Here is a 13,310-nt window from a genome sequence, read left to right as displayed (position 1 = left end):
TGTCTTTCTTAACTGCCTCCCCCAAAACTATCAGCTGTCACTCTTCAGGTTTCATTCACACTGACTGATGGTTTCCAATGATAACTGATCATCACCTTGACCCGCATTCCTCTCACTCCAACTCCCTTAACGAAGCTTCACACTCTCACTTTGTGTGTGTGTGTGTGTGTGTGTGTGTGGGTGTAGGAGTGTGCATTAGTGTGTGTCTGCGTATGATAATCCATTTGCCCCTTGGCTGGCTGACACATGCAGGAAGCCAAGGCTTTGTAAAGTAAAGAGTGGTCCCTTCCGACATGAAATTCTATCACGTTTGCTTTGTCAGTGCGCGTGTGCTGCAAAGTATGTCACATGTGTGCTGAAGTGCATTTTAGCTAGTATTTGTGTCTATGTGTACAAGTGTGTGTGTGTGTGTGGGAGGGAGGGGGAGGTGTATCGAAGGTGTATGACTGTGAATGCAGGCTTTTCCTCGGGGCACTAAGGCCAGCTCAGAGGTGTGTTTGAGCTCTGGAGGTGACACACCATATTCTGATAAATCAATTATGTGGTCGTGTTTCACTGATGGGGGAGGGGAGCATAGCAGGCCTGTGAAATGCACAAGGCGTGTGCAAGTGTGTGTGTGTGTGTGTGTGTGTGTGTGTATGTGTGTGTGTGTGTGCTCCCCAGCCGTCCAGATGTTTCCCATATTCAGCTCTCCCCTTGCCCCATTGGACCTTCAGGAATCCACGAGCTTATGCAGAACATACTTACATACCCACATAGAGGCCGGGTTATATTGTGCAACTAAATACTTTTCATCACTTGAGTTCATTCCATGTGTCTCATTGCGCAGCTGCAGTGCCTCACTGAACAGGGCCAAGGCTGATCCGGTGTAGGAGGTACATGCCTGGAGTAAAGCTGTATGGCATCAGTATCTCCACCTGTCTGTCTGTTTTCCTGCCTGTCTCTCTCTCTCTCTCTCTCTCTCTCTCTCTCTTTCTCTTTCTCTCTTACTCACTCTTTTTCTGGGTGATTGTGATCAATACAGTTGTCCTCTTCGTTCCACTGCCTCTTCAGAGTTTTACTGGGACGAATCTCTTCCTCCTGCCCTCTCTGATGTGGCATCCGCAATAAGGAGCGTCATAGTTTATAGTGACATCCGTTGAGATCGGTGTCTCCTCCCCTCTCTCTGAATGACGGAGATACATTTGGTCTCTATTCCCCTGTCTGTTTGGGTCTTTATGGCTCCTTTAATGTGTCTCATAAAGACAGGCTGACTTTGTAGTCCAAGTCCACAACCCCCCCTCCCCCCCAAGCCTGAATATTGAAGTGGTAGAGTGAGTCTGCATGCTGTCATTTCCCTCAAGAGGGCTAAGTGTCTGACCTGTTGTTCAGCAGAGCTCACATACACACTGCCATACGCTCGCAAACACACACACACACATACACACATTGTTGTTGTACAGTTGAGGATGAACTAAATCCTACACATGTTATGAGTTAGCCCGGAAGACAGGGGATTTAAACTGGGGAAAGACAAGAAACCTAACTATAGCTTTAAAGTGTGTGTGTGTGTGTGTGTGTGTGTGTGTGTGTGTGTGTGTGTGTGTGTGTGTGTGGAGGGTAGTCTGGATTTTCTCAGACTACAGATTTCTGCTGACCCTGTAGTCAACACACACACACACACACACACACAGCCAGGTTATACCTATATAATAACAGAAAATCTAGTTAGCAGAGAGGCTGCTGTCTATTACTGAACGCAAACAGATGTCACTAGCGTGACATGGTCTTTGATGTATGCTCTCTCTTCTTCTTCCCTCTTTCTGTCTTCTCTCCCCTGTCTCTCTCTACCTGTCCTCTTCTTGCTCCCCTTCTCCACTCTCTCTCACTCCATCATCTGTTCCCCACCATTCCTCTCTTTTCATGGCATTTACTCATTCTCTGTCTTTTTTTCTCATTTCTTCCCAGTTGTCTGTCGGTCTGCGGTTTTCTGTCCAGAGGCTGGAAGACGCCGGACCAAAGATTAGCTTCGAGCTACAGATCCACAGGTGACACACACACACACACACACACACACACACACACACACACACACACACATACACACACAAAGGGCTGACTGTCTTCTACGTAAATAAGAGCCGTGTCTGCCTCGTCCAAACCACAGAGACAGGACGAGACAGACGCCTAGAGGAACTCTGGAGAAGAGACAAGCTCAACACAACATGTTCACTGTTTGCATCATCATATTGATTTTGATATATCACATCACTAGACATAGACACACACTGTTGCAGACTGGCCAACCCCACTGCCTGGGAAATTCTCCTTTGAGTCTGCTGAACATAATTATATGAATTTATAGTGAGCTTTTGTATCCTTTGCTTTCACTTCATACTGTATCACGGCTCCCAACAGAGGCTACTTTGTGGCAGCCATTTTGCATCCCTCTTAGTAAGCATTATGTTTAATTCAATTGGGTATGGAAAATGAAAGCAACTCATAGATATGTACAGCATAGTAGGTTATGTTTAGTTGTATGCCTTATATTTCATAGAAAATCCCTGTGTGTCTCTCCACAGCTCCAACAAAGATAACTCTGACAGCAACCCAGTCAGCTTGAATCTGTCTATTGCTGCCAGAGCTCAGCTCGATCTTCGTGGGTGAGTCAAGCGTCTTTTCATATGAAAGTGTGTCGTCGCAGAGAAGCGATGACATTGTTTCGTTGTTGTTGTGTCTGTCTCTCAACAATACAGTTGATCAGGTTTCTGCAGTCTCAACTTCGTGGTCTCTGTTGTTCCTGTTGTAATGTTTCAGTGTGTGGGTCTGTTTACGTGTGCAGCTGGAACACAGCACAAAAACATGCTTCTAGAAATAGATTTGAACTAATGATGTGCACATGGGATAGTTCTGGCCCTTTGACATGCACGTGGATGCATACATGCCCTCTGATACACACACATACACACATACACACACTCACACTTCAAAGCTTGGAGCCTAGCATGACATGGTTTGGGTCTGGTCAGTTGTACACACAAACAGAAAAGGATCTGGGATGAAGGAGATGAGGAGGACAGATGGGAGTGGAACACATGGAAGAATTGCCTTGAATTCTTCTTTGCAGTCCTCACTCCGTTTTGCTCCTGAGGAAATGATATCATGTGATGCAGGTCATATGCTTTTGGGACAAACTAGTCATTATTGAGAGCAGTTTTTTAATGCGTAACATAGTTAATAATGATTTCTCGGACATACATAAAATTTCTTATTTCACACCATGTCTGGTGTATTGGCAATGTCATAATATTCCCAAAAGCAAAATAATAAAAACATTTTTTTATAAATAAACTCTTTTTTTGCTAATTAAAAGGTTGTAAGAAAAATCAGACAGGGGAAAAACAGGCTTGTCAGTGATATCCAGCTTATTTTTTATAGATAAATGACAGTTGCTATAATACATAATGATGGTATTTGCTCAAACATGATCATGTATGAAAAAAAGTAAAAAAGACTATTTCTCCTCTCTCCAGGGTGTCTCATCCCTCTCAGGTGGTGCTGCCGTTGCCTCGCTGGGAGCCCAAAGAGAAGCCCGTCAAAGAGGATGATGTGGGACCACAAGTAACACACATCTATGAGGTAAACACAAAACACACACTAGACATAGGCTGAAACTACAGTAAAGGAGGGGACAAAGAAAGAATGGCAGGTAGAGAGAAAATGGAGGACTGCCTGGTTGTTGTTTTTGTTGTTGTTGGTCAGAACACATGACTATGAGAGGAGGATGAAAATGAAAAGAGCAGAGAAATAGGTGTAGAAAGCTGTAATTTAGACTATAGGGAAAGGGGCCTCTGTAAGGTGAAGTAAACAGTAACACGCACACACACACACACACACACACACACAAACACACACACACACTAAAACCAGTAGCCCTATAAAGCATGGGGTTCTGCCTGATCAAAGGCCTCTTGCTCAGGAGTAATTACTCCTGTGAAGGCGGGAAAGAGAGAGAAGGAGGGAAAACAGAGAGGGAGGGAGAGAGGAAAAGAGGGAAGGAAGAAAAGAGAGAGGGAAGGAGAGGGAGGGAGGGCTGTTCTTAAGACTGGACACAGTATTATGGATATTAATGGCTGAGGGGAAGGCTGAGGTCAAACAGAGGTACAGAAGAAAGAGTCAGACAAATAGATACAAGGAGGGAGGATGGCAGACAGACTGGCGACAATTTACAATGCGCGTGCATGTGTTTGTGTGTGTGTGTGTGTGTGTGTGTGTGTACATGCACACGTCCCTGTGTTTGCTGTATATGAGAATTCTTTTTGTTTTAAAGGGACGGCTGCTCCGTTGAACTGGAGTGCAGCGCTGTCTGGCCGGTCCTGCAGCTGATAATGATTTTCATTTGCTGTACTTTTCCCAGTTGGCAGCTGCTTCTAGTTAGAGAGGCCGGAGTTTTGCTCTCGCCGAATTCCTGCCTCGCAGCGCCAGGATCTTGTCCTGTTTGGATGACTCGCTCCAGTGTTAATGAGCATGCATGTATGTGAGGGTATGTGTGTGTGTGTATGTGCATGTGTGTGCGAGAGAGAGGAAGAGAGAGAGAGGGAGAGATGGGGGATAAGGGGCAGAAAAAGGACTTATTGAATTGATGGTTCATTTAATCTCATAATTCATTTATCCTATTTTTTCTGTGGAACGATGAGCCAGGTGATGCTGTAGGTTTAACTCGTCTCTTATTTCATTCCCCAGCGGCTGATGGCAGCATTAGTATTAGTCTAGCCTAAAAAACAGGTGGCCAATGTCATCATCACACAGTAATGATAACCTAATCATAGCCTCAGTCACTAGAGGCTTAATAATAAGAGGGGAAAAGAGCACAATATCCTGATAACTTTCTGTTTCCTCTCTCTCTCTCTCTCTCTCTCTCTCTATCCCTCTTTTGTCTCCAGCTCCATAACTCTGGTCCCAGCAGTATTCGGGAGGCTGAGCTCCAGGTAGGCTGGCCTTCTCGTTTCCATGATGAGAACCTGCTGTATGCCATGGAGATTCAAACTGATGGACCAATTAGCTGCCGGACTAACACCAGCCTCAACCCACTTGGCCTACAGGTAATACATACACACATATGCAAATATACAAGCACATGCACGCAGACGCACACACACACATAGACTCATATTCAAACACACATTTCTGTACCTAAATATACAGTATAATTAGTTCTTATCAAAATTACATTTTGACTGGAACGTTGGAAAGATGGATTTGAAATTAAGACATTTTAGGCATTAACTGACACTCTTATCCAACCATAAGATGAAGCACAATGACTAGCCACCGAAACTGCAATTCAAAACTTTATTCATTGTATTAATAGTAGCTTATTTAAAACATAATTCCACCCTTGGTTCTGGCTGCTCTCCATGTTCTTTGCCAGTTGGCTCAAAGCATGGAGCAAGGATGGAGCATGGAGCTTCTTAGCACAGATTAGAGCAGGAGTAGTTACCAATATATATGATATCATCTGTGGAGAATCTACTCAGTTATTTCAAAAAGAAAATGCACAATTATTTCAAAAAGTGCAGAATTATTTCAAACTTTGAAATGCTACAAGTTATCATCTACGAAAATACAAAATGAGTCAGATATACACAGCAGTATTGATTAATATCTTTCACAATAACATGGCAAATTACATTAGTTTCCAGCTTCTAACCTGTATGTAGTTTTTCTACTGTAATGTATGTTAGAAAGGGGAGTTATATCCTATGAGGCATTAGAGAAGAGCAGGAAGCCGGAGAAGATGTTATGGTTGAACTCGTCGTCATAGAGGCCCCAGTTCTGAGGCAGACGCATCTCCACTCGGTCTCCTCTCTCCAGCTGTAGGACCACTCCTCCAGAGAGGTACTCATGGCTTCCAAAGTAGTTGTCCTGGACGTTGCCAAAGACACGTTGGCCATTCTTGGTCAAGTAGACACCCATCTTGTTGGATGTGCGCATGCCCATGGCAGTGTATCTGAAGAAGTAGATTCCCTTGACTGGCGCTGAGAAGATGCCTAGGAGGGAAAAGAAAGGAGGGCATCAGTAGTCTAGCTGAGTTTCCATAGAATCCGCTCTGGTGTGGTGTTAAACTTTATGGGCCACCGGCACAGATTAAGTCAGTGGTTCCCAACCTTTTTTGGCTAATTTTTTGCTAAAATTAATTTGTTTTCGATCATGTAATAGTTTGTAATACTATGTTGCAAGTAAACGTTCATTTTAGACCACATTTAGGCTATTTCATGTATATTATTGTGGACGGCAAATAATAATAATAATTGATAAATTACTAGAAATTTCAGGTGACCCCATTTGAATTCCATGCGACCCAACTTGGGGTCACGATCCCAGGGTTGGGAAAGCCTGGATTAAGTGCAGCGACTTGCGAAGTGGTAATTTTGTTTTTTTTCCACCTCCGCCCATTCACTGAATTTGTAGCTGACCATGGCTTCACTTGTGCCAAATGGGCTTGGAGTGGATTAGAGGGGAATGTCAAGACAAATAAGGTGGCGCAGTGCAATTTTGGTATCAAAAATTACATTTGCACCTACTCAGACCACGTCTTAACGCAGGTGCTGGCGTTTTGTGCCATTTTTGTCACACTATGCCACATGTCACAAGTATGTAAAAATTTACTTTGCCTCTCATTCACTTACATTGAGAACCATGTGAAGGGCGAATAAAACCATCATTTCCAGTATATAAGCAATTTTGCCCTTTCACATTCACGCAGAGTTCACATGTAGTGAATTCTGACCTGCAAATTTGCACGGTGGGCCAATAGAAACACTGCTTTGGGCATGTTGACCTCCAACATGGAGGTGTCGCTAATCATGGCAGTGTCATATCACCTGCCCTTGGAAAATTTGGGGTGCCGTATATTCGTGCCTTGCAACTCTGCACCTCCCAGACAAGGACATCAGTGCGCCGCGGGGGGGAGCGCGCTGTTTTTAAAAGGGATGAGAGGAATGTATTCTTCCTAATCCAAACCCTTTTACAACTGTGCCGCAGGCACGCCACCGCTACACCAGCACCGCTGGTCCCGAAATTACAAAAAATCTGTTGGTCACGCCCATGTGAACTAGTGCCGTGAACTTGCACCATCACCTGCACTTGCACCTTGATTCATGAAAATAGGGCCCATATGTATGGAAGGTCTGGGCTCATGTTCAGTACATTACCATATTGGTGTTACCATTTGTTTTAGAATGTAAAATGTAGAATAGTGTAGAATGTAGATTTTAGTTTGATGGTGTAGAGTACTGTAGTGGTAAAGTGTGCCATGTGTGCAGTACCTGTGGTGATATCATAAGCATTGCCAGAGTTGGTGAAAACTTTGGAATAAACCAGAGTGTTTTCACCATTGAAGGGTCCGATGAAGCCTGCATTGGTCAAACCAGCTGAAAAGGCCACTTTGGGTCTGTCTGTGAATGATATTTATTGTGTCACTGGCAGCATTTAATAGGTTACTTTACATGACTTTAACTCACTGGTCAATTCTGATGATTTATTAATCCAACAAGTAGTCCACATCTGACATACTGTATACCATGCAATACCTTACCTGTGGTTTCAAGCTGGACTTCATCCACTTCTCTCTCAATGTCATGAATTCTGGTGTAGATGACTAGAGCAGGTAGGAGACATGGATGAGAAAACAGATTACCTCAGAGAAGTCTCACTTTTTGTTTCTATGCCAAGGATGCTCAGCAGATAGCATAATGTACTGTAACAGTCACTGACTTGCTCTCTGTTCATGGCCTCTGACACACACACACACACACACACACACACACAAACTTCTTACTATCCCCAAATCTGATATCTGACTCTTACCAGTAGTCTCAATCTTCAGCTCCTCCACCTTGCGCTCACTGGTTGCCAGTCTGGTATCCAGAGCTGAAATAACATGAAATCGTTGATATGTACATTTCTAACAGAAGAGGATCAGTATATGAATTGCTACTGAATTTCATTAAAACTATGAACAACAAGAATGACCAAAAGTCATGTTAAGTAGAAGCTGGTTTCTGTCTGTTTCCTTTACCAGCATTCTCAGTCTTCAGTTCCTCCACCTTGCCCTCACTGGCTGTCACTCTGGTGTCCAGGGCTGAAACAGCACAACATTGTTGATATATGTTTTAGCAGAAGAATATCGGCATATTAATTGACTTTTGAATGACAATGCTGAAGATAGAGTTGAATGTTGAGTGTAATAGGTTTCTTTTTTACCTGTGTTCATGTTCTTCAGCTCCTCCACTTGAACCTCACTGTTAGCTAGTCTTCCATCCATATTTGCTATTGCAGCTGCCTGAGCTGTAGAATCACAATGAGAAATAGTTATTGACTGTTTTATTTTACCTGATTTATTTCACAGATAATCACAAATCAAAAAGTTATATGGTGATTACCTGTGTTGTCTGCCTGTAGGTCATTCACCAGTTTCTCATTGGTTGTCAGTCTGGACCCCATGGTTGTCAACTCTGCATCCTGAGCTGTAATCATTCAGGGACATTAATGACAGATTCAAATAATTTGAGATAGATTGGAATTGGAATTTTGATGTAAATTTGACATATTATGGTATAAAATGCCCTGCATGCTTTCTCTCTCGGTTCATTTATTGCTGGATTAAAACCTCCAGTTGAACTGAATTTTTAACGTAAATAATTATATTCTGAACTCTAATTTGCATGTTCCTAGTGTGAAGTTATCTCTCTCTCTCTTGATTATCAACCTCTCTCTCTCTCTCTCTCTCTCTCTCTCTCTCTCTCTCTCTCTCTCTCTCTCTCTCTCTCTCTCTCTCTCTCTCTCTCTCTCTCTCTCTCACCTGTGTTAGTTGTCTGAAGAGTGTCCATCTCTGTCTCAGTTGTTGTCAGTCTGCTCTCCAAGGCTGTGAGCTGGGTGCCTTGAGCTGAAGCCACAGAAATATTCACAAATATTTTTTTCTTTAATCATCTATTGATGATACACTGTCATAGGTTGATGAACCTCTGTACATTGTCTCTTTGATGGTGTCAACCTTGCTTAACACAGGGCCGCATCATTTTGTACATGTGAGGCTCAGACAAGGATATAGTGTAATGCACTGCTGCGAATCTGCTTGCACTCTGTCCACCCCCTCTGACACACACACACACACACACACACACATACAAGCAAGCTATCCCCAAATCTGATAGCTGACTCTTACCAGTATTCTCACTCTTCAGCTCCTCCACCTTCGTTTCACTGGTTGTCAGTCTGGTGTCCAGAGCTGAAATAGAATGAAATCTTTAATATGTACGGGATCAGAAGAGGATCAGAATTGCTGCTGAATGTTATGAATACCATGACACACAAGAATGCCAAAAAATCGTGGTAAGTAGAAGCTAGTTTCTGTCTGTTTCCTTTACCAGCATTCTCAGTCTTCAGTTCCTCCACCTTGCCCTCACTGGCTGTCACTCTGGTGTCCAGGGCTGAAACAGCACAACATTATAGATATACAGTATGTTTTAGCAGAAGAATATTGGTACATTAATTACTTTTGAATGGCGATGCTGAAGACAGAGTTGAGCAATACATTAGGTAAATGTGGTAAGCCACAGAAATGCCATTTGCGTTCTTGTTCTTCAGCTCCTCCGCTTGAACCTCAATTAGTCTGCCATCCATATTTACTATTGCAGCTGCTTTAGATTTAGAATCACGGTGAGAGAAATGTGATTATTGTCTGTTTGATTGATTGATTTATCTGTTCTATTTCACAAATAATCAAAGTTATATGGTTGCTACCTGTGTTGCTGGCCTTTAGATCATTCACCAGTTTCTCATTTGCCGTCAGTCTGGACCCCATGGTTGTCAACTCTGCATCCTGAGCTGAAATCATTCAGGGTCGTTAATTCATTACCAACCACTCTCTCACTCATTATGTTAGTGTGGCTGGCTGACATACAAGAGACAATTGTCTACTTTAAGAAAATAATTCATGCTTATTCTTCTTTCAACATTTTGCAGTTTAGTTGCATTAAAGTACAAAAAGTTACATACACATAACTGTTGACAACTGTATCTATCTCTCTGTCTCTCTGTCTCTGTCTCTCTCTCTCTCTCTCTCTCTCTCTCTCTCTCTCTCAATTCAATTCAATATGCTTTATTGGCATGAATGTCATAACAACAAAATTGCGCAAAAGTGTCTCAGAACAGTCAACTAAAAAGGATACAATTGATCTAACAACAAAGTAAACAGTGGATACATTACTGAATAAGATAAAATTAGTTCTGCTAGTAAATTAAACAGAGGAATATTACAATATAGGTATAATATTATTATACCTGTGTTAGTTGTCTGAAGATTGTCCACCTCTCTCTCAGTTGTTATCAGTCTGCTCTCCAACGCTGTCAGTTGTGTTGCTTGAGCTGCAGCCATAGAAATATTCACCAACATCTTTTTTTTATTTTCTTTTTTCTGCTATCTCAAATCGGTATTTCATGAAAACTGTCTTTTTTTTTTTTTTTAGCATTTAATGACGTTACACTTAAAATATTGTAGGGTGATGAATCTCTGTACATTGTCTCTTTGCTGATGTTTGTTCTTTTTTTATTTAGCATATTATTTCACATTTTTAATAATTTATTTTGCATATTGAGAATTTAGGAATTTATAGATTTTATAATGGGGAAACCATCACCATCACTCTTTTCATCTGTGTACAGAGGCTGACATTTTCCATAGCAATAGATTACTTGAATTGAGATATACTTAGATTCTCTCATTCTCTTTTACCTGTATTCTCCGTCTGCAGCTTCTCTATGTTCTTCTCACATTCTGCCACTCTGGCCCGTAAAGCTGCAGCAGGAAGGGGAAAGTTATACATTTAACACACTTAAAACATTTAGCTGATAAATATAATGTGTTGTATAAATGCTGAAATTCTTTGCCCACACATTACTTATTCTCTCAGTCTTCAGCTCCTCCACCTCTTTCTCACTGGCTGTTAGTCTGGTCTCCAAGTCCGTCAGCTGGCCTGTTTGAGCTGCAGTCACACAAATACAGCATTTATTTTCACTTACTTTCATTTGATCATAGGATTTAATGTATTTACATCGATGCTACTGTGTATTATATTGCCATCCTCATATATAATATATTTTACACCTGTATTCTGGGTCTTCAGCTCAGCCATGTCTGTCTCACTGCCGTTCATTCTGGTCCCCAAGTTAGTTACTTCTGTCACCTGAGCTGCAGGTAGAAAAGTAAACAACAGTGGTTGGTGTGCCATGCATCTCAAATCAGCTGCGAAGAATCAGCAAGTCACATCCTACACATTTCATTCCGACTTTACTGTTACGTCATCTCCATCACCACCTCTAGTTATGAAAGGAATGAATCATCTCTTTCTGTCAGATCACTCAATGACACATTTGTTTGTCTTTGTATTTCATCTCCTAGCACATCTTTGAACAGACACTCAAAAAATTTAAAAAAAAAAAAAATGTTCTTGTATATTGTAATTTTGATTATGCCATCCTTATTTAGAATTTTTTTTTTTTTGCACCTGTAGTCTGTTTCTTCAGCTCAGTCACTTCTGTCTCACTAGCTGTCATTTTGGTGCCCAGGTTTACCAGATCTGCTGCTTGTGCTGCAGGTAGAGAAGTAAACAACAGCAGCTGATTTTCATCCAGAGTCCATTATGGAGAGTGGACAACTCATGTCCTCCCTGTGTTACCTGTATTCTGTATGTGAAGGGTGTCCACCTCTGTCTCACTAGCTGCCAGTCTGGTCTCCAACGTTGTCAGCTTGGCTCCTTGGGCTTAAATCAAAGATGGTTATCAAAAGCTTTACACAATCTTACTTTAAAGAAAAAAGTAAAAGTCCTTCTTATTCTCTGTCTTCAGATCTGTAACAGCCTTCTCACTGTCTGTCATTCTGATCTTTAGGTTTACAACAGGAAGAGATTATATATTTTACTGTGAGTAACTCAACAGTTGACACAAGCTTTGTATTAGTGTCTTTATCAGGTGCTTAACCTTTGCTGTCAGTCTTTCCCCCAAAACTGTCAGTTTTACTGCTTGAAATAGATGTAGATAGTTGAATGTGTCACTTTGTTTTTAAATAGGGTTTTTTTCCCACTGCTGTGCTCTCTCTTTTCCCTGAACATCTGTTGTATAACTTACTGTACCTGTGTTCTCCTTCGTCAGCTGATCCAGGTTGGTTTTCAAGTCTAGAAACCGAGATTTAAAAAAGAAGTAGAAATTTGTATTGATTAAGTATTGATGGATTTATGGAAATTGGAAAAATAATGATATACAAGATGAATTTATCTGTGTACAGATATGTTTTTACAAACATTGATTGATTGATTCTTTCTTACCTGTGTTCTCTGTCTGCAGCTTCTTTATATTCCTCTCACAGGCTGACACTCTGGCCATTAAAGCTACAGTAGAAGGGGAAATCAATACATTTAGCACTCATATAGTGTTATGCTGATAAAGTATGTGTTATATGATACATTATTTTTTCCCCACATATTACTTATTCTCACTGTCTTCAGCTTCTCTGCCTCTTTCTCTCTGGCTGTCAGTCTGGTCTCCATGATTGTCAGATCAGCTGCATGTTTGTAAGGCAAAGATTTAGATTTTGTCCTTTGGTGGAAACAGTTGAGACTTAATTCTGAATCGCGTGTACAGTACCTGCATTTTTCTTCAGTTTGTCCATCTCAGTCTCTCGCACCATGACTGTGGTCACTAAGGCTTTTAGATAAAAAGTGCAAACAGTTTAAATGTTTCCTTAAAAACATCTAGTAACATTTAACATTTGATCCTTACACCGCACATTAAATCTTTGTAGAATTTCTTCATCCATTCATTTAATTTTATGCTCATCATCTACTTTACTACAGTAATTCCCCCCTTTTCTGTAGTACCTTTGTTCTCCTTCTCCAGTCGCTCAACTCTTCTCATGGCGTTGTCCAGTATGACTTTGAGCTGGTCCACCTTAGCCAAAACTTGGTCTAGTGAATTTGTCTGAGCGGCCGTGTCCCGGGTCTCCTCCAGAGCCCATGAACCACACAGACCGCACTGCAGCAACAGCAGAGCCACAGCACGCCTCATTTTGGCCGATATCTTCTGAGTAATAATCATCCTCAAAAGACACAAGCCCTTTTATTTGTGCACAAACACGTCAACATGTGGAGATATGTGTGAATTCAACACATGCTGTAGAGGGAACATTTAAAAATAACACCAAGGACTGTGAGCATTGGCACAGCTAAGTATTTACCTTTGTGGAACAGGTGTAAAAAAAAGTTTGCTTTGATTCT

The 13,310-nt window shown here is 41.6% G+C and overlaps 2 protein-coding genes across 2 annotated transcripts in view; one reads left to right on the top strand and one right to left on the bottom strand.

Moving 5' to 3' along the window:
* itga8 (integrin, alpha 8) overlaps positions 1–13,310 on the top strand; it is a 43,661-nt gene that overhangs the window by 27,105 nt on the left and 3,246 nt on the right. Inside the window, exons 22-25 of the mRNA XM_071540416.1 lie at positions 1,948–2,027; positions 2,562–2,642; positions 3,513–3,618; positions 4,923–5,081. Coding sequence (XP_071396517.1) covers positions 1,948–2,027; positions 2,562–2,642; positions 3,513–3,618; positions 4,923–5,081 — 426 coding nt within the window. The remainder of the gene's footprint in view (positions 1–1,947; positions 2,028–2,561; positions 2,643–3,512; positions 3,619–4,922; positions 5,082–13,310) is intronic.
* Positions 5,740–13,101, bottom strand: LOC139661854 (tropomyosin-like). Its single transcript, XM_071540419.1, has 13 exons — positions 12,915–13,101; positions 12,682–12,741; positions 12,363–12,425; positions 12,171–12,212; positions 11,718–11,801; positions 10,941–11,024; positions 10,775–10,837; positions 9,408–9,470; positions 9,206–9,268; positions 8,424–8,507; positions 7,849–7,911; positions 7,308–7,436; positions 5,740–6,029 (listed from the first exon to the last, which is right to left on the bottom strand). Exons 1-13 carry the CDS (start codon positions 13,099–13,101, stop codon positions 5,740–5,742), a joined length of 1,275 nt encoding a protein of 424 aa, XP_071396520.1.

The sequence above is a fragment of the Centroberyx affinis genome, unplaced genomic scaffold (assembly GCF_046629955.1).
Source record: "Centroberyx affinis isolate AG114_WGS23_722 - 3 ecotype Tasmania unplaced genomic scaffold, CSIRO-AGI_Caff_v1 ptg003633l_1, whole genome shotgun sequence".
Taxonomy (NCBI): Eukaryota; Metazoa; Chordata; class Actinopteri; order Beryciformes; family Berycidae; genus Centroberyx; species Centroberyx affinis.
Note: the sequence above shows the minus strand (reverse complement) of the source record. Positions and strands in the feature narration are given on the sequence as shown.